General features: G+C 42.7%; 2 protein-coding genes across 3 annotated transcripts; one reads left to right on the top strand and one right to left on the bottom strand.

The window, feature by feature from the left end:
• Positions 1 to 2,542: 2,542 nt before the first annotated feature.
• copz2 (COPI coat complex subunit zeta 2) lies at positions 2,543 to 13,672 on the bottom strand (the record flags this gene model as incomplete). 2 transcript variants are annotated; one of them, XR_013969001.1, is made up of 10 exons in its annotated part: positions 2,543 to 3,495; positions 5,710 to 5,748; positions 7,747 to 7,893; positions 8,033 to 8,084; positions 8,944 to 9,021; positions 10,546 to 10,601; positions 10,914 to 11,005; positions 11,884 to 11,968; positions 12,181 to 12,249; positions 13,613 to 13,672. XR_013969001.1 is itself a non-coding variant. In XM_080857037.1 (9 exons), the coding sequence occupies 9 exons, from the start codon at positions 13,670 to 13,672 to the stop codon at positions 3,448 to 3,450; spliced, it is 579 nt and encodes a 192-aa protein (XP_080713163.1). In that variant the 3' UTR covers positions 2,543 to 3,447. The 2 variants fall into 2 exon arrangements, 1 of the variants encoding a protein (XP_080713163.1); XM_080857037.1 differs by lacking the exon at positions 7,747 to 7,893.
• Positions 13,673 to 16,637: 2,965 nt separating this feature from the next.
• Positions 16,638 to 24,879, top strand: nfe2l1a (nfe2 like bZIP transcription factor 1a; the record flags this gene model as incomplete). Its single annotated transcript, XM_080856407.1, has 4 exons — positions 16,638 to 17,189; positions 20,985 to 21,197; positions 23,130 to 23,276; positions 23,455 to 24,879. The coding sequence occupies 4 exons, from the start codon at positions 16,638 to 16,640 to the stop codon at positions 24,799 to 24,801; spliced, it is 2,259 nt and encodes a 752-aa protein (XP_080712533.1). The 3' UTR covers positions 24,802 to 24,879.
• Positions 24,880 to 25,092: the final 213 nt, after the last annotated feature.

Here is a 25,092-nt window from a genome sequence, read left to right as displayed (position 1 = left end):
CATCGTTTACCCAAACTAAGACAGGTCTTTTTTCGCTTTTACCCCTCTTCAAGCCTTCAAGACACGAGGCAACCACCAGGCGAACAGCTTGTCACAGCGCGTGCGTGCGTGCGCTGACCTACGTCACCGCTTCTGGATCACGTCCTCACGAGAAACCAAGGGGCGACCAAGGGGATACCCTGCTGTGCGAACGCAGCACCAGAGCAGGAGGCGGAAATTTGAATGCGATTTTGATGCGATTGCGCACATGTGTGACAGATGAGCGTCTGTCATCTGTGTGTGTGTGTGATCCGAGGTCTCCTAACACTTGCGTGTTTCTTTGAACGCCCCCAGCGAGTGTTGTGCACGCGCTTCCTGAGGATGCAGATACATGTGTGTCGCATGCGTCCGATGTTCTCCTGATGATGGAAGCCTTTTAGGGGAGATCAAGCAGAGGAAAGCCGATCCCGGTTTAACATCCCCAGATGCGGAAGTGTTGCCGTCGCACGAACACAAACTGGCACACAAGAGTGCTCTGTTGGAGACTGTTTCATTAGGCGCAGGGATGGATTTAATGGGTTCCGTCATCTCTCCGTGTGGGTTGTGCTGGAGGCTACACTAGAATTAATCATTTAAGAATTTGAAAATAACCTTGAAATGTGGGCTTGTTCAGCGTTATATTACACTATGTTTGTACGTTTATCGCGCATGTTTTGGCTAAAAACGCAGTATAAGAGTCCCTGGCCTTTTCAGCGAATGAGTTCTTTGAGTTGAATGCTGCAAACATGGCTGCACCACTAACGGCCACAAGATGGCAGTACAGGTACAAAGCTAATTAAAGTGATGTTGACAGTCCACTAAATGTGTATTTTCTAAACTTGCTTCCATACTACATAGCCTTTAACAATTAATCGTGCATTGCCTTTGTGCAGAATCAAAAAAGAAGAAAACGGTAAGCCTAGGCTACTACAGATGGCTATTACCAACGCCCTTCTCTGAACACATAGCTAGGCCTTTAGACCATAGGCATAAAGTATTATCTCCGAGATCATGTTAGCAATACTGGCCTTCCCATCATATGATAGCCTACGTTCTTTTATTCTTTATTTTGTCCATGAATTTCCCGTGAATGTCTTTTCCGAATTTAGGTACAGTTCAAATTGTTCGTCTCAGTGGTGTAGTGGTCCCTGGAGAAGTGGGTATATCCTACTCTTAATTTTTTAAAGCAGCCCATACAGCACAGGATAAACGCCCTGTTTTGAGAAGTTGGTATAATCAATGCTGACTGAAAAATAAGTGGGTATACTCCGTGTACCTGCGTATACCCTGGACTACACTACTGGGTCTATGGCCTACTTAACTTTGGACCCTGAGCTGCTGCGTTGGTCATAGTATTGTATCAGTATGTTTAGATTTTTTTAATACATTCCTTTTACTTTCATGTTATTTGCTGAGGTCTTCTAGAATAGAATCATACTTGCCACTTTTGCCTCATTGCTTTTAGTTAGGTGAAATATACAAAAAATATCGCGGCATGGCAGACAAACAGGCCTTGGGGTCTGAAGTGGTAGGCTATACGAAGTATATCGGATTCAGCTAAACTCAACAATCTACTTGAATAAATACAATGAAAATATACAATTTATACAACTAGCATAATTTGTACTGTTTATATATATATATATATATATATATATATATATATATATATATATATATATATATATATATATATATGACTGTTATACAATGGCACATGGTGGAGTTCTGTCTTTGTGTACGTCGTTGACCATCAGCTGACTTCATATCGATTACAAGCCATAAAGTTTACGATTTTATGTAACGTTAATCAAGCTCTCTTAACAAGTAACATTTGCGTTTTAGAGTCCTGTCAGAATCCTGTGTCCCACTCCCAACATAACAATTAGTGGCATTTATTATTTTCCATACAAATCGCATTGCTTCACTGTCTCCCGCTTGACAGAGTTTTGCAGATTCTCGTTTTGCATGAAGCAGATTTTCAGTATTTCATCATAAATAAACACGTTATGGTAGCATATTAATCGAAATAATTCGATTTTAACCACAAAGCCTTTACAAACAATACAATTAATGTCAATGCTTACATGCCTATGCATATTAGCCTACTTTTCAAATTAGTCTAATACATTGAATTGGCTGATTTAAAGAAGAAAATATGTCTTCGATTTCTATTCATGTATTCTAAAAGTTCTGAATAAAAAAATCCATGTAGATTTGTCTAAAAATGGCAGAATATTGTGAATAATATGAGAGATTTTAGGAACGGGTTTGGCAGGACTTGTAGATCTCCTCCACAAACTCCACCTACATAAAGACCGCCCAATCAGGGTAACATGTTGAGAACTGAGAGTTTTAATTGGATATGAGGGCAGGCGGGGCATATCAGCTTGAATGAATGACGGAGAATATGTGGCTCCAATGAGAAACGGTTCCGCCTCCCCGCGCCCTATTATTATGTAGAATAGTCCATCGTACACAATCCAGAGAAATCATTTAAAAAGCACCAAAGAATATACACTCACTGTTTTTTATTATTTAAAACCAACTGATGTACAAAATATCAGTAACATGAACAATAGTATTTTTACCAGTAGACTAGGATGAAGTTATTTAGCTGTCAAGATATTAAACACAAAAGTACTCAGACTGTCGAGAAAACGGTCGCTGGCAGATACATTAAATAGTCTACGTTAAAATAAACAAACAAAAAAGGATCATAAATATTGTGATATCACTGAAGATTAAAAAAAAAAATCAGATAGTTCTTTTTCTCTTTGGAGTATGATAAAATGAAAGCTGTCGTTATACCTGTGGGGAAGAACAATTCTCGAGATACTGAAGCAACTCAATTGCAAATATGCCTAATCTAACACAATAGGCTACGATACCAGCGCCAGCATTCTGTCTTTAAGAACACACTAGGGATTTGCCAGAGAATGTAATGAGATTACGGTCATCTCTCACGAACATACACATATTACACCAGAAGGCAGAACAGTAAGAGTAATAAACTATTAGTCTCCGTTTCATCTAAAGTTTTCCCTAAAAATGGCAAAGAACATAAGGACCCATAGCCATAGGCTGTCTGACGCAGTCTTCATATTTTACCCTTAAGACCGATTTGGTAGATTGTAATTGTAACATGCTGAATTTTAAAAGTACTCCTAACGAATAACGTCCATGACTTTTGGAAATATGACCTAGACTCGGACCACATAGGCCTACCCTTTTTCGTAGCAAATTGATAAGAAACAGATTAGGCTAATAAATATATTATATATTATGTACAAAGTTTTACTTTCATGGCCACAATCAAAGTATTTACACAACGCAACCGTTCGAAAAACATAGATATATTAGCTGCATAGCACGATTTCTGTATGTTCTTTGTGCGAAGGTGAATCCCCTTCTTTGCGTATACACTGCTCATTTCAGAATCGACCACTTGATCTGGTCCTTTGCTGACTGTAATACCTGAAAGGCAAACAAACAAATGCATATACATGGATGGGGCAAAGGCTAATTCAAATATCTATAACTGTATATCCTACTCGTTGCACTTTCAAGTCGTTGCACTTTCAAGTGCATTGCAGTCAGCTGCTAAACCTTAACCTTGTCTGTCGACTGGTCCAACCCTTAGACATATTGTAAGCCATACTAATTTAAATCATCCTTAGGTCATCATAACTGCCTATCGTTGCCAAGGAACATAGCGCCACTGTATTCTCCTCTTAAAGAAATGAAGACTGATGGAGACTCCCCGGGGCTCGATTTTCTTTATGGACCTCGTGTACACTGAGTCTCTCTACAGACAGGCGTTAATTTGAAAGTTAAATCTTTGTAATAATTTTGAGGACTTCTCAAGTTCAAACGGAGTTAAGACCGAGTACAATAGTGGAGCTGTATCTAAGGGGTTATGTGAAAGAAAATGCATAGCCTAGGCCCTAGATCACATAGTTTGAGATTATTATGTACATGTAGGCTATAGGCCTTGAGACCATTTCATTCTGGAATGCAAATTATTTAATAACTGTAGGCCAAAAAGACATATGAAGTGTGGACTGATGTTGTTTTGGTTTTGTAAAATATGGACAAGAACAATTACTTCGAAATTTAGATCCTGATGGGTAATTTCTGACCTTAAGGCCACATGCGGTAAATTGATCAATGCCGTTTCATAGTCAATTTGTGTACAGATAAGCAACAAGTCGCAGAAATTACGAATCACATGGGGCGGGAAAAAATAGAATCCTCTGTATTCAAGGGCTGGGTTTCTTGGCAGTATATCCACCACCAGGTGGCGCATGGAACCCATACAAATAAGATTCTCCACGTTATTGAGGGGGCTATACCTCTACTTGCTTTTGTTCTTTATTGTATACAATTTCTTCACAAGCAATATAGGGCTGTTTGCCTTTTCACAGCAATGGCAGTATCACCTGCCTCACCTTTCTAGTGAGCCTCCCAATGTAAACGCAAACATAAAAGGAACAGGAAAGAAAAAAGCAGTTTTACTGGCCAAGGTTTTGCTGTTTTACTGTGCCACAAAACTGTGATGTAACGTCTGATTCTGTGACTCAGAAAACAGGCAAAACCACCTGTGGATGCTCAGTTAATATGACAGAAACACAGTGAGCCAGAGAGGGAGAGATGAATTGACAGAAACATGGAGACAGAGCAAGAGAGTCAGAGGCAAAGAGAGAGAGAATAAGAGAGGCCAGTGAAAAAGAGGGTGAAAGACGGGGGATAGAGAGAGAGAGACTTGAGAGAATGAGGCAGTGAGTATAAGCAGACTTACAGTGGTAGTGAGAGCCAGCTTTTCTGTTAGGTGCTGCACAGGAGGGTAAGACAGGTCAGTCAGCGGGATGAGATGTTAGACAAGCAAATCAAAACCATTACACACAGACAGACAGCAGTCAAGTCTGGAGCGGATCTGGCCCAGATCAGGCCCAGGTCTGGCTAGGTTTCGGCACTGGATAGAGCCAGAGCCGCTCCAGGGGCTGCAGCAATGTGGTAGAACAGCGAGGTTAAAAGGTACCACAGCGGGAAGGCAGGCCAGGAGGCAGGTATTCAGATGCAATGCGACATTTAGGCATTCTATCTGCTCCATGTGTCCAATGCGACATTAAGGAATTCTATCGGATGCATGTGTCCAATGCGACATTAAGGCATTCTACCGGCTGCATGTGTCCAATGACGACATTAAGGCATTCTATTGGATTCTATCAGCTGCATGTGTCCAATGTGACATTAAGGCATTCGATCGGATTCTTTCCGCTGCATGTGTCCAATGCGCCATTAAGGCATTCTATTGGATTCTATCGGCTGCATGTGTCCAATGCAAGTGTGCCATGCAATTGTCCTTTCAGAAATGTCTGACAGCAACTCTAAAATCTCCTGTATGATGGCCAACAGTGACTTGAACTGAGCAGACAAATTAATTCTGAATGATTGTGCACTGCTGCCTACAGGGCTGTAAAACAACAACATGTAGGCCAGTGCCCATCCGTGAAAATTATGTAGAATGATTCAACGTATGATAATTTCTGAGCAGTTTGATACTACAGAATATAAGATAATGTGTGCGTGTGTATAATATGTATATCCATGTGTTTAAACAAATGTTTGCATGTGTCTGTGTGTACGTGCTTGTCTGTCTTCGGCTGAGCATCAGTTTGTCTGTCTTACCTGCGCCACACTTTGCTCTGTCAGAGGGTTGTCATCCGCCTGTCAAAAAGAGAAAGAGAAAAACCTAAGCGAAGACTTTAAGACCAGATTATGAAAGACTGCGATTACTTTTCCAGAACACCTACATGCTATTCAGACATAACTAGTAGATGCTAAAACCTTGAGCACACAAAAACGCCCTAATTTTTCAGAAGCATTGAAGTCCTCCCACAGGATACTAAGAAAACATTGAGACTTCAGCGGTGACTGTACTGCTGGGCTGTAGCAAGTGCCAATTTAGAGAAAGACTTGCTTTTCTCAGTCATTACTTTGTGCAGTGCAAGTTTTGCTTGTGCCTTCACTATGTTTAGAAGCAACTATCAAGACTGTGAAACCAAAAAAATTGTGCCACTATTCAAGAAGCCACCAATCTTGAGAAAGATTACAAAATGTTCTCTCCTGGTAATATCACAAAAAGAGTGGTGCCATATACTATATTAAAATTGAATTATTTTACAGAGACCATTTAAATTCATGACCTTTTATAGTAACATTATGCAACAATTTGTCACATTTTGAGGTTTGGTTTTATAGGCAACTAGTTTTGGTACTATCCTCCAATTCATTTTGATAGCATATGGTCATGTGAAGGACAGATAAACACCTGTGTCTTTTCCACTAGCCATCCAGGATATGCCCTATGTAGTTCTGTGTACTGGGCTGGAATACCCTTAAAAATGGAAGAAGAGCTTTCACAGCATGACATTGCGAGCTATACTGCCAAAAGACACCAGTGTCAGTGCCAGTGCCAGTGTCAACTGGGCTGTTGGTGGTGTTTGCAAGGTTTTTGCATACCTTTTAGGTAGTTGCTTGCTAGTTTTGTAACAAAAGTCTATTTAAATATTTGTATATATACTGTATATATAGATGTATATATACTGTATATAAATATTTCAAAGAATGGTTTGACTTCTGATTGTGTTAGATATTCTGGCAACAAGGTAATTAACAGGTTGACAGATTGCAGGAGCACATCCGAGACTGGAAATGATATCAAACTGGTGACCACACAAAATGGCTGCCACATGTGACATCACACATGCAGTGGAACAATGCCAGCTCAAATAAGCCAGTTCAAATCACTGATGAAAATGTCTATCTGTACAAATGTTAAAAGCTAAATGGAATTGGAGGGGAGGTGTAGAAGGTGCTGTAACATCCCCTTAAGTACTGTGCTTGTAGCTGGCTTTGTAACAGTGCCATCTGTCAGTACTATGCAGCTCGAGTATTCCCAGGACTTCACTAGACAACATAACAGCTGGTGGACCTAACTGTTGGTAATTGAAATAACACAAAAGGATAACATATCAATGGACATGGCAATTAAGTTGGTGCAATATTTGTTCTGCACATCCTACCAAAATAATTGTTATCTCAACTTAGTTATAAATGTTTGGATGTGTTTATTCTATAACTCTTTTGCTGGTATGACCTTAAAGCACCTAAAGACACTTTGACACTACTTTAAAAACATTAACATTCCATTACCATTGCAATATGCTTTCCTACACTTCTATACCTAAATCACAATCAGTCCAAAAATGAATCTGAAATCTCACTTGGGGTATATTAAAAATCCACATGCTCCACCAACCCACTATGTGTAAACAACTATTAATGTGTCCTCTTGTTATCTAGGGTGGGTTTCCCAGCACATTTTTATTAATGTCCAGCTCTTAATTAGTTTGTTGTCTTTAAACATCCAAACCGGTGAGTCACACAGCCAGAGATGGCAACTGGGAGAAGTTAGTGCTGAACCATGTAAATTTCGCTGAAAGACAAACTTAGTCATCTGTCTCTCTTGATGTGACCAGTGTTGGTTATGTGGAAACCCACGCCTGGAATTGTGCACTTCACTGCAAAGCCATGCCCTCGCTCACTCGCTCACACGCACGCACGTACTTCACTGCAAGGCCATGCGCTCACTCCATGCAGGTACCTTCTCTGGGCGTCATACCCCCTTTTCTTTTAGAAACCCGTTTGCCCTGTCCCCCTCACCCTTTCTGTCTCTTCTGGCTTGCCGTCCCCTCCCTCCCTGCAGGGGTAGCTGAGGAACTAAGCATACTGGTTTCTGGAGGTCTCCGCCTCTGCGCTACCGGTGATGTAGTCAAACAGGACAAAGCCAAACGCCTGTTCAGAGCCAGCCTATCAGGGCAAGGCAAATGTGAGGACGAGTTTTTTGTTTTGTTTTTGTCTTTTTTGTCGTTTTTTTGTGAGTCATGAATTCACGTAGAAAAATTAGAGAGGTGTCACCAGTGTTGAGAGCTCTGGCCATGGGTCTTACCCTGTAATTGACTTTCTCGACCACCTGCTGTGGGTCACTCTCCAAAATCACCCTAGCAACAAGACAAACAAAAGAAACATCACACACAGCGGATCAGGCTGTGGACAATGTTTAAAATAACAAGTCCAAATATGTCAAGATCATTTGTTAGGAAAATACTGTACAACAACAGTTCAACTACAGATGTCTGTTTCCAATGATTTATGTGTCAGTGACTTAGATGCTGGCTGGTACACCTAAAGACTATCCACGATGCTCATTTTCAATGTTCATAACTGTATTTTCGGGTTCTAACAGAATAGATTTACATGCTTCAGTATTCCGTATTTTTCATACGATACATATCTATTCACCCTCTGTCTGAAACGCTCTGTTAGAGCTCCTGTGTCTTTAAGCCCACTTCACGATAAGCCCAGTACTGTGATTGGTCAGCTAGGCTGACAGTAAGGATTGTGTTATGAGATTGCGTCATCTTGTAACAAAGGGAAAGGGCTGGAAATCCAACCAGGCATTTAAGGCAGCTGAGAAAAAGTAGTTTTTTTTTTCTGTGGAGTCACTCCCTCTGGCATGAACTTTGTAACTTGGCAGACCATTTGCATTCATAAAAAGCTATATAAAACACGAAGGAAAAGAGAAAAAGCATAACACGTCACTGGGCGTCTTCGAGTTAATTTATTGCCTTCACTCAAAAGGCCCTCCCTCTAGAATGAGGAGTCTCCCTAATTGTTGCGAAGACATTAACAACGATACACCTGTTGGGAAACTGAAAACTCTCCGGTCTACTCAGCCCATATTACATTTCCTCTACATATCCTATAGTAACGCCCTGGCTTATTTTGCCTCACACCATCCTACTATCAATTTCCAACTTTCCAATCTTCTCTGAGGTGAAATTCGACAACCACTCTCACCCGCCATCAATGATCTCATCCACCACCAGGAAGACGCCATCCATGTTGTCCAGCAGACACCTCCTCTCCACATTCTTTCTGTGAAGAGTGGTTAACAGGAGAGGTTTACATTACATGTATTTGCATGTGTTCATTTGGCAGACCCTCCAATCCCACTTACCAAGAGAGGTCCAAAACAAACCAAGCCACAATAGGTTAAGGAGGCGTTCCCAGATTAAGCGTAACCATGCACCAAGTAGGGGGGTGTTTCATTTTGTTTTGTTTAATGGGTACTTTGTGCCATACATACAGGTGCCATCTGATTGACCATACTTTATCAACTAGACTAGGCTGGACACTGTTGCCATATACCGGCCAAGGTAAGTGCTCTCAGGCATGCCCACTCATGGGCTCTATACTCATTGTGTGCGTCAGTGTTGATGGTGTGACTCTCCCAACCTCCATGTTCTCACTGGAGAAAGAATGGCAATCGGTAACTCACAGCCTATATCTGTTTACCTCTCAGTGTGTCACTAACTCCTCCATCCCTCTCTTCCTCGTTCTTCTCTTCCTCACCATTCCTCCCTTTTCCAATTCCCCCCCACAGGGAGACTTTTTATAGCAGCGTTATTGTAGTTATTAGTTAAGATTAACATTACATATACATTAATTGTGTGGCTTTCATTGCTTATGGTGTGTGCACCAACTTAGTTACTGCAGTCAGTTTATTTTAGTCTGTTTGTTATTATCTTCTCCTGTTCTTACATAAGGTATTCATCAGCTAAAGTTAAATGTACAGACACACACACACACACACACACACACACACACACACAATCCCTGATCAGTACATGGCATGGAAAGGCAAACAATGTGGCAATCAACAGGCCATTACTATTTTGGTAAGAGCCCTGCCCATGCAAACATGACTAATGTCTTTCCCCACTCTAGGGTGTGTCAGACTTAGAGCTGCTCAGTGATTTTTCAAAGCTTAATGGAAGTGTGGTGTTAAGTTCTCTCTCACTCTCACTCTCACTCACTCACAGACACACACACACACAGACACTCACACAGACACTCACTCACAGACACAGACACAGACACAGACAGACAGACAGACAGACAGACAGACAGACAGACAGACAGACAGACAGACAGACAGACAGACACACAGACACACAGACACACACACACACACACACACACACACAGTAATATTGAGACAGAAGGGAGGGGGGATTGTGCTGGTACTGCATTGGTTTCTATGGTTACCGTACCAGCCTTAGCCAAGCAGCTGTAGTTTGGTGATTATGTATCCAAAATTGAAGAAGGAAACATACATCATACATCAACAGGTATTAACAGAGAAAGCACTACAGGTGGGGGATGGATTTTGAAATGGGATTAACCACTGACATGCCACAGGCACGTATGCCCTTTCCAGTTTACAATAGCTCTGAAGACAATACTGTCTCCACAACCTATTGTAGCTATTATAATCATCATTAGTAATTATAAGTATTTCAGGGACAGACTGCCATCCCGTAGTACTAGCCCATGATACCCGTTTTAGGGGAGTGGCAACATGTTGGTGTACCCTGTAAGAATGTGTGCAGAACTTACCTTAAGATTTGGCTGAGTGATTCAAACAGGCAATTAAGGACAGCCATCAGCATAAGCTACAGAAGTAAAGGTAAAGGTAGGGATTTTAAAAAGCAATACGTGAGTAGCAGGACAAATACTTTGAAAGATATACTGTATATAAGGAGGGGGGGGGGGAGAGACAGAGGCTATATTAACAAAAAGGAATTAGACAGATAGCAGGATTGAAAACTGAGCCGGGGGAGAGGAAGAGGTGTGGCCATATTATTCTCATGGATCTGGCACTCCTCAAATAAAACGGGATGTCATTGTAGCGAATACCACTGATGTGGACAAAGAGCCCCGCCACAGTGGCCTAGTAACAGTGGGTTCTGCCACGCACTGCATACCTCATTCTCCTGGGCACTGCCAACCACATAGAGGAACAGATCAATGCTGCTCTTGTAGACGATGGTCATCCCTTCCAAGAAGGCAATCTCATCTGCTCAGAGAGAGAGAAAGAGAGAGAGAAAGAGAGAGAATGGGGGGAGAGAAAGAAAGAAAGAAAGAGAAGAGAAGAGAAGAGAAGAGAAGAGAAGAGAAGAGAAGAGAAGAGAAGAGAAGAGAAGAGAAGAGAAGAGAATGAGACCATGGAGATGAGAGAAAGAGAGATGGAAGGAGAGAATGAGAAAAGGGGTCTGGGGGAGGGGGGATGAAACAATGAGGACAAAGAATGTCCATCCGAGAGTGGCATTTGTAATAACTGATACTCTGGCTTGCCATTGAAGAGTAATGCTGAGTTAAGTTTGTAGGTTAGTGACGTATAAATGGGAGGGGGGGGGTGAAAGGTGATCATACTGCCACACCTGAAGGCCAGGTGGAACCTTGGATTTCTTGTGGCCAGTCAGGGAACAGGTTCTCTACTCTATTGTCAGCCGTAATCCAAGCTCCTAACCCCTCGAGGATCGAGACATGGCTTGCAGTCGCACAAAAAAGTAGAACTGGCAAATCAGCACACAGGAGAAGATTCACATACACAAAGTTGACCAATAGGATGACAATTGACACTAACACATCCATTCATTAGAATAGCCTGTGGGCCACTGTCTGGGACTGAAAACAGCCCCCTCGAATAAAACCAGGTCATTTTGAATGGTAGGCCTATATCCCCACAAAATTTAAGTTCCCACAGATCGTGTCCAATATTGAAAGAAGAGATGGCTGACTTGTCTTATGAGTTGTAGCAAGGAAATCCGGACCCAATGAAAGAATATTTATCTGCAATCCACCATTACTCCGTTTGTCCTCTGTTGAAAAATGTGAGGGTTTTCTGCAACTGTAAGTCCCTCAAATCATTTTAGCAAAAACTGAGACACCTACTGTCAGCTTTGTGGGTCTTGTTGAAGACATTCTTCTCAAAACTCCTCTGTTCTTTCATGGATGGGTAGAGCTCAGGATCGTAGTACTGGAAAGAGGTGTATCAGATTGGAAATACAGAAAGAACATCTAGGTGTGAGTTTTTCTTTAAGGAAAATATGACAGTGTTACACAATATGAAAGGAGACAAAGGTATCAGAGGTTCAGTTATTTAACAGAGTCAAGAGCTCTCTAGTGCAAAGAGAATGTTTGATGATGATGATACTTGTGATGAATAAAACAAATGCAATGACATTCTACCTTAGACAGAAGTCTGTTCCCATCATTGTCCAAAATGAAAACGGCCTTCACTGTAAAAAGTGATGGTTCCTGAAAACAGACAAAAATAATATCAAGGCACGATAACATTTCAACATCACAACATGGATGCTACCAATGGCATCAGAACATCAAAAAATAGGGGAATCTGTCTGCATTCAAGAAATCAGAGACATATGGCGTAGTGATTTGTCTTCCTCCATCGCTGCTGAGATTGTTCCGAGCCAAAGTTCTGTTATGCACTGACTGCAACTGACTTAGAGTCTTAGTGTATCACAGAACTTCGGCCAAGAGAACAGAGAGGGGCTGGTAAAAATTAACCTCAGGGATGTTAGCATAATGGTGACTCCATTCTGCCTGGTTCAATGTAATGCCATATGGAAAGGAACTTAGAAAGAGAACTACACTGCAGAACTTCAAAACGTGTCATTCCCTGCAAATTGACTCCACCTTCTGTTACAGAGCACTTTGATATCACAGGAGGCCTTGGCAGAAGGCTTTTACAGAATTAAATTAACACTTCAGGGGGCCTAGTCCACAAGATGGACTGGAGGTCTAGGCTAGACAACCTTTAATGTCAAAATAAAGGCTACGGAATGATGTACCATATTGGAAAATAGAAATATGTAGTCAATGAATTCAAAATCTCAGACACATTAAACTGGATTATTTAAACTACTTCATTTTGTAAAGGCATACGACATTCAAATAGAAGAAAAATACAAATTAAAGTCTCACGTCCATGGATGACACGACATGAGACACCTGTGGATTAAAAGAATCTGCAGCAGAAGAGAAAGCGAGAGCCGCGGCGGCACACGTTTTGCAAACTGAGTGAAACGACCTACCGAAGACGTGGCATCCACGTCCCACTCGGTACAGCCTCGGATTGGTCTGCTGCATTCGGTTTAATAAGTTTGCGCTGTTATCGGAAAAAGTATTGCAAGTGTTCTAAGAAATAATTGATCCAACATTAAAGGGCTCTTAATCACGTTCTACATATCTAACAAGAGTTAATTTAATTATGCTTTGTACGATGTTTTACTTTGCACCATAGCCTATTCGGTGATCTGGCTGGCAATTGTTCGAGAGTTAGGCTATATGCTACACTAGATTAAGCTATTCCTTGTCGATAAACGAAAAGCGCATAACACGCAGGCTGCAACATGAGTAACAACTCACAATGGCAAGTATCGCAATATTGACGTTCCTTTCAAATGGTCAAGAATTGTAAATAAAGTGTAAGATATCTGGCGCCTAGCCTTCTAGCTTAACTCTACGGGATGCAAGATTCCACATAACGTTCGAGAGAGCATTTTACATTTTTACTTTGAACGCCATGTTTATTAAAGGCTATGATGTAATCAAGTAAGAAAACATAATGGATAACATGAAACATTTGGAAATTACTGACCAGAGCCTCGCAGTCCATGGTGCTGTTCCTGTGTTGACGTGGACAGGTTTGAGCTGTCATTACAGCAGACCTGATAGAATCCTCTGACTCACGAGTGGGCGGATCTAACTGTGGGTATGAGATTTACTGAAACTGAACCACTGAGAGAATACCATTTGGGCTCTGCGGAAATACCTACCAGCACGGTTGTCATACGGTACAAGAACCAAAATGGCGTTTTCTGTCAAACCAGTGTTAGGTCAGACGTGCGATATTTAATCCATGCAACAGGGTTTTCCCCCTTTATAGTTTTCAATGGTTTGTTAAAACCTCTACAGCACTGAGATGAAAATAAGCCTAGCCTATGTAGACTGCCACTGGCTGACAGCATTGTCATTATAAACCATGTAGCCTGCTACTTTAAACTATGCTATTTAAAGACCCGATTCGGATTTATTAATCTCGAATGCTATTTGACTTTGCAGCATAACGTCTGTCTTCGGTCTGGTCAATGACTGATCCTTTAATGGAAGGAGCCAAATGACCAACATGCTTCAAAACCTACCAGAGCGTGTTTCTCTAGGCGCTTTAGGCCTGTGCTTACGAAAAGAAACATATTAAAACTAACTGAGTAAGCATGTCATCTTGTTCCAGAAATCAATTCTTGCTGTGAAACTATTTACATTTTAAAATATAGTCTTGGAATATTGCTTCCCGGGGCAGAAAACTAAATCGTACGGGTTATAGGCCTAGTTTACAGTCACCCAAGAGACCCCATCGCACAGAACCATAAATCGGATCAGTCTCTCTCAGATGGTCCGGGCATCCTATAGCCTACAACCTGCGCAATCCTATGTGCGCATTGTCATATTGCATCAGAGGTACACTCCATGGTCTTCGTGCACTTTGATGTTTACAGTTTAGTGTACGTTTCTTTGAAAAGGTACAGTGTACATTGATAAACATTTCCCAGAAAATGTAAATGCACCGGAATTAGCTTGGTTAGCTATAGATTTCATCCGTGCGGATAACCAAAGATACAAAATGAGTTACACTTTGAATAGATTATAAAATGGCCAGTAGCCTACTGACCCTGCATTGGACTAGTCAAACTTTTGCAAATCATATAGGCCTACTTGAGGTTTCCCTTCACAGTGCACCAGGCTATAAAACAACATTTGGCCACTGGGGGTGCTTGACTGACAGCACGTTTCCAGTGAGGACAAAGAGTAGCCTACTATGCTATGCTAAAGCCTTTTGTGTGTCAATATGGGCAAAGCCATAACAGACAGGCCAAGATTACTGACGTTAAGACAACTTTTTTTTATCACTTCAGTTTTTGACCTTAATACGCTCTAGACAACTCCCAAATGTCCATTTTGGAAATCAAAATAGAGACCTAGGGGGTACTTGAACTTCTAAACAGTTCATCCGCACACACTTCCATAGTGCATTGTCTACCACCTGTTGAACAGTTGCGGGGCTAAGCCACGCTGACCAATAGCACAGCGGAGCCGGCAGGAACAGTTCCGCATGGCAGTACGCGCAGCGAACAATAAGCGAATGCACCCGAAAGAGGTTAGGTTTAGTATTGAGCAACATATTACACGTTGGCTGCTGTGAAGGCTGTGTTGTTGCCGGTGGAAAAAAGTCAAACTCGTCGAGGCATATTGGGAGGAGACTGTGATGATTCGCCGGCAGCTTGGGAGTTTATAAATGCAATTACCCAACAGGGTGCAGTCAGTGCAGTTCATACAGTTGTCGTTAACCCACACAAAGACGAGTGATGGGTAAGTCTGTATTATCTAACTTACTTGCTCTAAGCTTGTTTGTTTTGTATTCAGATATAGACGTTACAGCTTGAAGTAATATTTGTATTATATTATGTTTTTGGTTTAGCAGAGTTAGCCACTGTGTGTGTCCATAGACACACAATAGCCTACTCTCAGGACGAACTCGTGAAAGGGGTTAAGAACAGTTAGATACAGCGTTTTTGGTGTGGTCTGTTGGTCATATCAGTTGCCTGAATCGTGAATGATATGAAAGAGAAAGTATCAATAAAGGCTATGTAGCCGATCAATTGCTATCTAAAAGTTAGGAAAAACGTTTTGAGCCTTTTTTAATGCGGGTTGAACCCGATGATATTCCCCAATGCAGGATATACATGACGGTTAAACTTCAGCACCTGCTGCAGGCGTTTCTTTGTGTCTTTTTCCTAATACCCAATTTCACAAGTCAAGGCTCGCCATGTCAGAATAGCCTACCGGCAACAGTAACTGAACTTTGTAACAGTAACGTATGATAACTGTATGTTAGTCAGTGGAGTGTGTTAAAGGTATATTAACATTTATTTTAAAATGAAACGTAGTTGCACCCGTTGCTTCCAACGTTCTTGTGCCCCTGTAAAAACATATAGCGAAACGTATTTCCCGGGACATGTTCAGATTACATCATGAGGCAACCGTTGCAGTGTGACTATAGCCGCCCTGATAATTCACAAACACGTTTGCGAAGTAGGTTAGGTGACTGCCTCAACTGTGAAGACAAAGAAGTCGTCCAAACCAAAAGAGAACTCGGACTTTTATTGAATAAAACGATAAACTTGAGTCATTGTAATGGGAATATAGGCATGTCATAGGAATCGTTGTGATATAAACATGTCGGTGTCTGTTGGTAATGTCTGAAAGTTATAAACTTTTGTAGGTTTACCGGTTTCCAATTACACAGTATGTAGGCGTTTAGCATTGTGAGCTAAAACGTGCTTGTTTTGTTTTCAGGATGTCCGCTGAGGCACAGTGGAGAGACATGAGAAGAATCACGTGTTGACAGGAAGAGTTTTTTCTCTTTTCTTATCCTTAATCATTTGCCCTTACAAAACAATCAATATTTTTGTCATCACATCTGTATCTTACTCATAAAAACCTTGTGCAAAGACACAGGCAATATTGAGGTATAAGACCTATTTTACACACTAGTCTTCAAAAACAAAACCAAATCTGCAAATTCGTAGTCGGGGTGTTGGGGTCTTTCCCCTGCTGACAACAGCATGTACTTAAAGAAGTACCTGACCGAGGGTCTTATTCAGGTGGCCATCCTGCTTAGCTTAAGCGGCATGAGGGTGGATGTGGATCCACACCTGCCCCCTCTGCGGGAGATCATCCTGGGCCAGAGCTCTGCCCTGACGCAGACACAGTTCCACAACCTTCGCAACTCCCTGGAGGGTCAGGACCACCACCCTAAGAGTGTGGACCTGGATGGCTTCTTCACCGCCCGCAGGCTCCTAGACTGGGTGCGTTCCCTGGATCGCCTGCAGCTGCCCACCACAGAGTTGGAGGCCTGGCTGGTTCACCAGGAGCCTGAGCCCCTGAAGCCTGTGTCCGTGCAGGGTGGGCAGATGGAGGGGGACAGTGGGCTGGACGACACTGGCGATCTCCTCTCGGGCCTGGGCCTCAGAATGGAAGGAGGTGAAGAAGGTGGTGGTGGGATTGGAGAGCTGGGCAACGGACAAGTTGCTATTGACAACAACATCGTCCGGGGTGCTGTAGCTCCACTCCCCAGAGGTGAACAGCAGGACAACAGTGACAACATCAGCAAAGAGGTATGCACTAGCATGATTAACCATGTAAGCATGCATGTCCCAGAACTGTAGTCAAACTCAAACAACACAGACCAGTCCAAGGGAGAACCTGGTGAACCTTGTGAAAAACAAATCCCCTCTAGTGTGATGTATGTCTACTGTCTACCGGTAAAGCTGTGAAATGCTGTCAAACTGGATAACAGACTTATATATAGCCAGCTGTACAAAGGACTTGGAAACATCCAGGAAGTAGATCCTCCTAAAGATTAAAAGCGTTGGTTTACACCTAAGCAGAGTGATATAGACGTGGTCATTGAAAAAGTTACAGGCTAGAACGCTTTTACTGGACATTTATCCTGTAAAAAAAATCTGGCCAGTTGTTCTACTAACCTTGCCAATAATCTGGAGATTGATGGAAAGTATGCCCTTTTTAAATTAAGCAACAACACCTTTAAATAGTCTCCATGTCTTTGACATGTCTCCAAATGTGTGGGTTATATTTGTTTGCATATGTGTTGATAGAAACATTGGGTACTTTTCCCCTGTCACGGTACTTTCTGTTGGGTACAGGGTATGAGTTGATGGCTGGCAGGCATCGAGTGTCAGTATGTGGGAGCATGGCCCAACAGGACACTTGTTACTAAACAGCTGCACGCCGTATGTTGTGGTGTCCTAGTGACCGAGAGAGACTGGGGTAATTTTGACTGCATGTGACCAACAGAATCCTGTGTTGTCTGACATGTCTGCCCCTACTGGTAGGTTTAGCAAAATTCTCACAAAACTACTCTACCACTTTGAATTGTCCCAACTTCTCAACATATTAATGTACTTTCATTTTGTGTGTTTGTATATATTACAGGAATATCTATTGACATTTTTCTGTCACAGTTGTTTTATGAACAACATATCATAAAAGCTTGCTAAGATGGCAAGTCCAAGGTTGGCTGGCCTGTGCTTACTGTTACCATCTGAGTATGTGAACAGCCTTGGCATTGTGCCCAGCTACCAGAGCTGTTGTGGTGGTTTCCACTTGGGGACTCTCCCACTTCTTTCTCTCTGTCTAACTTTGTCTGTCTCATTTTCTTTCTTTCTTTCTTTCTCGCTCACTCCCTCTCTCTGCATCTGTTCAGGACAGTACAGGGAGTTTTGTCTCCCTTTTCACTAGTCAACACTATCCCTTAGCATGCATGCTCTCAGCTGGATTGGGGAACTTGATGTCTTCAACTTGTTTCCCCATCTGAGGCAAGGGAATTATCTTTCCCTGACCTGACCCAACCCCATACAGTTTGGTCCAGTGCTGTCAAGTGGTGACCACACGTGTTCATCTGCACAGTGAGGGCAGATCAGATTGGTTTGCCTGTGCGTGCCCACTAGTCTATTTCTGGGCCCCGGGCATGTGCCCTTCACCTTTGGACTTGTACTCATTATCATTTGTCTAGAAAAGTCTGGACGTGGAGGTCAGGTGTGGATATATATAGATATAGATGCTGATGCTCCTGATGCTGAAGTTTTATATACAAGTTATATATTCATTTGACTAAAGAAGTTTTCATCATGTAGTTTTAATTAGCAAACTGATACTGGAAAGTACTTTCTGATTCCAGGACTTTGGGGTCAATAGCTGTACATTTTACAGTGGGACTACTGATGGTATAGGCCTATAGCACAGTAATTTGTTTTTGGTTAAAACTTTCTCTGCACTGAACACACTCACAGAACATGTGAGGTAAATGTAATGCTAGAGCTTCAGATTAACAAGTGTCAGGGAAATTGGATCAAAGCGTCGTTGCTGCTGCCTGCGAAGTGTGACCAGTCCGGAGCTTGCTGGTGTTTTCCATGGCAGCTTCCGATTGATTTACCGCTCCTGGACTTGAGCACTTTCGTCAGTTCAGTCAATGGGATCGATAGAAGCAGACTAGGGTTGGTGAAAGATTAGGGAAGGTGTCTTGTATTAAACTTTCCAGGGTAAAGCAGAACTCTTTGGGTAAATATGTGGGCCACTGTATTCATGGACACAGGATTCTCAGTTACAGTGTCCAGCACAACCCATGCCCCCTGTAAGGACTAGCCAGCACTAACCCACACCCCCATCCCATAAGGGGAGCAGCACTAGCCAGCACTAACCCATGCCCCCAACCCATACGGGGAGCAGCACTGTCCAGCACAAACCCATGCCCCCAACCCATAAGGGGAGTAGCACTAGCCTGGGCAGGTTTGTGGTCTCTGGAGTTTGGTGCCATAAAACGCCTGAGCTGAGATTTCTTGGCTTGGCTTCTGTGACTCCCAGCATCTCTGAGTGGTTGTTTTGAAATGTGAGGAGAGGAGCTTCAGACACGCTTTCTCTTTCGCAAGGCTTGTTTACTTGCTAGGTGACTAAAAGGCATGGTGTCCATCCCCTCTTACTCCTCTGTTTGACTGGACACATTAAAATAGCACCTGAGTTAAACACCTACCCTAAGCATTAAATGACCCGTGACTAGATACAGTTGACATGTCCTGTTTTTTATGGTCATGTTGTCACAACATGTTTATTACCCATGTGAGGGAGGAGAAACAGGGATGGTAAACAGTATTGGGCTGCACTGCAAATTATCTCAGAAACCTGCCAGTGTTTATCATTTTGCAAAGAAAATATGTTGTGTTTATCATTCAATAGATAAAATTGAAAGGGTCACATGAAACCAGGGCAACATGAGAAGTAAACAGAACCAAAGCACACAATAACAGCACTAAGGAAACTCCCTGAGACATAAACCCTAAGCAGCCCAAATCAGGGTGTCACCCAGTTTCTTCTGTGTGTCCTTGGAACGTTCAGTGGAAAGATCAATACGGCAGAGGAGAGTAGATAACAAATAACACGCATAGTAAGCCTACAAAAGAGAATAGAGAAGAAATACAGTGGAATACAGTGATTTTATTTGGGATGAATTATACAGCATACGGATAAATATAATCAGTGATCAGTAACTTTTGATTTTCACTAAAGTCAAGTCAAAGTCCATAATCTCATTTCATTCACAGCTAGTGCTTGGGGTTGGAGACATGATTTGGGTCCATCTCCATTTACAGTCAGGTCACTGATTTGGGGTCAGCAACGCCATCTGTTGATGATTTAATAGTTCTGTCAGTCCCTCAGCTCTGATGTATATTTTCACACAAGCATAGATCAAGCCAGTCATGAATGATGCTCCATCACCAAACCACTTCAAGTTTTAAGGCGATTTTTTTCTCAACGGCTGAGGTGACGCTTCATTAAATTTGGGATCAATCGGCAGGCTAGGAGGCCACTCTAAATTTAGTGCATGCTGGGACGCAGGGACAACCAAAGCAGTGGGCTTAACTGAGCAGTAGTTTGGGTGCGTGCAAAGGTTAAATCTATTTCTAGCTGTCTGCCATTTGTTTTGAGTCTGTGTGGCAGATATGTAGACTGATTTGTATAGAACAATGAAAAGCTCAGTAAAAGACACATTTGTATCAAACCTGCAAACTATCCAGTTTTACGGGAAGACATGCCAGATGAATCGGAGTATTTAAGGACAGATACTGGGTAGACTATGGTTGGCATGAAGCACTGGAAATTCACAGCTCAACATGCCAGTCTACATACCAGGCACATCATTCAAAATATATCTAGTGTACCAATAAATGGGCATCATGAAAAACCACAGAAAATGAATAAGCAGTTTTTTTGAGCCAACCCTTGAACTGAGACACTTGATATGTTGAACCGTTTGACATTGTGAAGTCTGTTTAGTCTACATTAAAAGTACTTTAAAAAATAATCTAATAACTTTTACGGCCTTTTTATTTTTGCAGGATGGTGATGTTTTAAACTTCCTGTGGCAACAGGAAGCAGATCCGGGTCCGCAATCAGAAGGCCCGGGTTACGGAAACCACCGGCAACCACTGGAGCCTCTTCTGAGTTCTTTTGATGATGATGATGATGATCGGTTCCGTGCTGACATTTGGACAGCTGGAAGGCATTATCACTCCCATGGGGAACCTCCGTTTGGTGCCGACGTGCAGCAGGTAAGACGCTGCACGTGACTTGTACACTTCATAGCCATACTACAAACTATATTGGATTAAATACTGGTACAAACCATTCTTGTTCAAAGCAAACATCACCCACTCTAAAGCCATTTGATGGAACAATACTGCCTTCTGTTTTGGCAACTAAGATTACATAGATAAGACTAACCAATTGGGATATTTCACTCCTGTTCATATTTTCGTGTCTGGTGTCGTGTAATGAATTTTCTGGACAGCATGAGGCAAATATAACAAAGATGCAGTTGTCTCACTCTCCTGTATAACTCACAGAACCTGCTAGATGACAAAAAGTGATGTGTCCTGGGAAATATTCATTAAGATCAGTTTAATATCAACTGGATATGGATGCATTAGGCACTTGAGAGGCTGCTGAACATACAGGAGACTGTAAGGCATGTAAGATTACAGTACCTGTATTTAACCAGCTGGCCAGAGGGTGTGTGCCAGACTCAAATGAGAACCGTTTGTCTTTAACCCACTGCTTGATTTATGACATTTAAGGCAGTTGAGCCTGATATTTGTAACAACACGAAAGGTTCATTCTATTATAGGGTCAGATGTATTTAGGGAAATGGTGGGAAAATTAATGCTGATTTTAAACAGGTTTTTTTTTTTTTTTTTACTGCACTGGTTACCACAATGCAGACACATGAGTCATGTTTCTGTTTTGTTAAAGTGGTTTTGCATAGAACACTCTCAAGGAAGAAAACAAGCACACACACACACGCCTGAATCGTTGGCCTAGATTCCAAGTCTTCCAAACCATAGACCTGTACCTGCCAGGTTGGTTTTATCTCACGGGGTAATGCAATAGTGGGAAAAGCCTTCCCTGCACATGCATATCTATCCCTCTGGAGAATATAAATATAAATAAATGAAATATAGTTAAGTGGGAAAAAAATACTTTTTATTAAATTCCTCTTCTCTGATCATGCCTGCATGTATTTGTGCTAAGGAGGCAAAATACTAATGCTAATCTTTATAATATGTGCAGAATGGTTTCTATGGGCAAGTCACAGCATGTTTCAGTAGAAATTAGTATGAATGCACAGCTTTCATTTTGAGAATATTTTGGCATCGATCTCATAAGGCTCAACATAAATCTTTGTTTTTTCATGTCTGCGTTTTTTTGTGGTGGCATTTCACATCTTCTGTGTACCAGCTCGATACCGTGAAGTTCACATTTGCCACTTGTACTGTACACATAGGTCCAAAACCTGACCTTGTCTTACCAAGCCTGGCCTGGCTAGAGATGGTAAATTGTCTCATTGCACATGCCTGAAAAGGGAGGTTGGTTTTTAAGCCCTACCTCCTCTCTTCCTTTAGTTGGTGGGCCCAGAAGGGGAAACTTCATTGTCCCGACATGAGCACTTACAAGTACAGGAGGACACCTTCTCTTTTGGGCAGGAGGCAGAGGTAAAGGGTCAGAAGCAGCAATATGGAGTTTGATTCAGATTTCTTTTTTTGTGATGGAATATCGTTATGCATTCTCAAAAACCCTACATTCACTTAAACGTATCCATGTTCTTATATGCAGTTTGTCAGTATTTTTTACTTCGCATAGAAGTAAAGAAATAGAATGGTCATGCCTTACTAGAATGGTCATGCCACAATTAAGTGTAGTTCTGTTCACGTACTGTGTGGAGATCCATAGTTAAAGCATAGCCTCAGCTCTTCAGCGGAATTGCATTCAGTTAACAACGTACACTGAACTCAAAACTGCTGTTCCCATCGCGCAACTGTAAACATTTGGAAATTACTGTATGGTATAAGAAAAATGCAACTCCATATGCTTTACCCATATTACTCACTGGTAATGTACACCCTTGTCTTCAATAATCATTGATGCATTTAATCATGAATGACATATGTGTCTCAAATGCCGACATGTGTTTTGTCTTTTGCCAGCATCCTGACCCAGAGCTGTTGGGACTGGATGAAGAGGTCTCATTTACCACCGGGAGGCCCCTCCTGTCCCCCCTCATCTCCTCAGGGGATCCTTCAATGGACCTGGAGCAGCAGTGGCAGGATCTTCTTGCCATCATGGAGCCCCAGGTAAGTCCTTGACTCTGCCGTTTCTCTCAACCTTTAGCCCAATCCATGCCCATAAATACAAACCTGTTCTGAAAAACCAAGTTTGTAACATAACATCTTATCATTAGTACGGCTTTGGTACACAGGCCAATTCACAAGACGCCTTAAAAACGTATTTTTCTTTGTCATCTTTTTGTAGGATATGGATTTGGTTTCGACAGCGCTGCGTTTACCTGTCAGCAATGTCGAACATGCAGTGCCCATTGGGTCAATTAATGGCTTGCTTCATCAAGATGTCAGCCTACACCAAGCCTCTGTGCCCAGAGTACTCGAGGATGCCATGGAGGGACTCTCCCGTTTGGATGCTGCACAGACACCTTCAACACAACACCACTCTTCCAGCATTCCTTCCGACGGCACCTTTAGTTTTGGTTCTCCTGATATAGCAGACCTCTTTTTGCCACCTGAGGTGAATGGCTGTGCCAACGGTGATTCAGACTTGGTTGATTCTGCTCTGCTCATCAACCTTCTAGAGGAGCCGGCCTTGGCGAGTCCTCTTAGACCCCTGCTGGAGGAATCCATGTTGGATGAGATTAGTTTAATGGACCTGGCACTGGAGGAAGGCATCAATCCCTCTGAGATGTGCCAGCTCGAGGAACACCTTGAGGACTCTGACTCGGGACTTTCCTTGAACTTCAGCCACAGCCCGGCCTCACCGAGTGGCTCTGAGGCTTCCTGCTCTTCCTCCTCTTCCTCCTCTTCATCCTCCTCCCTGTCATCCACAGGGTCCTTTTCGGAAGAAGAAGGGGCTGTTGGGTATGATCCTGAGTACGAAGACATGGAAGACTCTGCGGAGGGTGCTTTTGGAGGCTATGCTGCAGAGACCAGCAAAGTGTGCGGGGCGAGCTACGTGGAGCCCAGCCGCTTTCAACACCTCCCCTGGCTAGACAGCGTCAGCCATGATCACACCTACAACCAGCCGCTGTTCAGAAATCCAGAGAAACCCGGAAAAGGCTGTTTTGAGGAATCACCGGAGGTTGTGGTCAAGGATACATTTATGGGTCGTGACGACCGCAGAGCACGTGCAATGAGGGTCCCCTTCTCGACTGATCACATCATCAACCTCCCCGTGGAGGAGTTCAACATGCTCCTCACCAGGCACAAGCTGAGTGAAGCCCAGCTCACCCTCGTCCGGGACATCCGTCGGCGGGGGAAAAACAAGATGGCAGCACAGAACTGCCGCAGGAGAAAGCTGGACGTCGTCGTTGGACTGGAGCACAGCGTCGACGGGCTTCGGCTCCGACGGGCCCGCTTGCTCCGGGAAAAAGCCGAGATGTACCGTTCAGTCCGGGAGATGAAGCAGCGCCTAAACAGTCTCTACGAGGATGTTTTCTCCAGGCTGAGGGACCACGAGGGCAGGCCGTACTCTGATCAGGACTACTCACTTCAGTTTAACGCAGACGGCCGTGTGGTGCTGACCTCCAACCACACAAGCACGGAGTCCAGATGCAAGTCCAGCAAGAAACAGAAGGACAAGAGGAAGTGAGCGGCTGGAAGTGAAATCCATAAAGATTTTTTTCTCTGACTCAGATACTGGAGCGAGAAGCTTCTCTTACATCTCCGTGGAGGTGGTTCTTCCCAGTGTCAACTGTCCTTGGTGAAAGGTGAAAAATCAGATAAAAAACAAATGTATTGTAACTATGAGGCTGCATTCATTTGAACAGGATGGGAACAATAAAGGATCAATTAGAGAGTACAACTCGCTGGCAATCAACATCATGGGTGCAAAACTGTTGTCAAGACCCACTGAAAACACTGTCCAGCAAGGGTATAACCA

Source organism: Sprattus sprattus (genome assembly GCF_963457725.1).
Source record: "Sprattus sprattus genome assembly, chromosome: 18".
Taxonomy (NCBI): domain Eukaryota; kingdom Metazoa; phylum Chordata; class Actinopteri; order Clupeiformes; family Clupeidae; genus Sprattus; species Sprattus sprattus.
The sequence above is the reverse complement of the archived record's forward strand: the minus strand, read 5'-3'. Positions and strand labels throughout refer to the sequence as shown.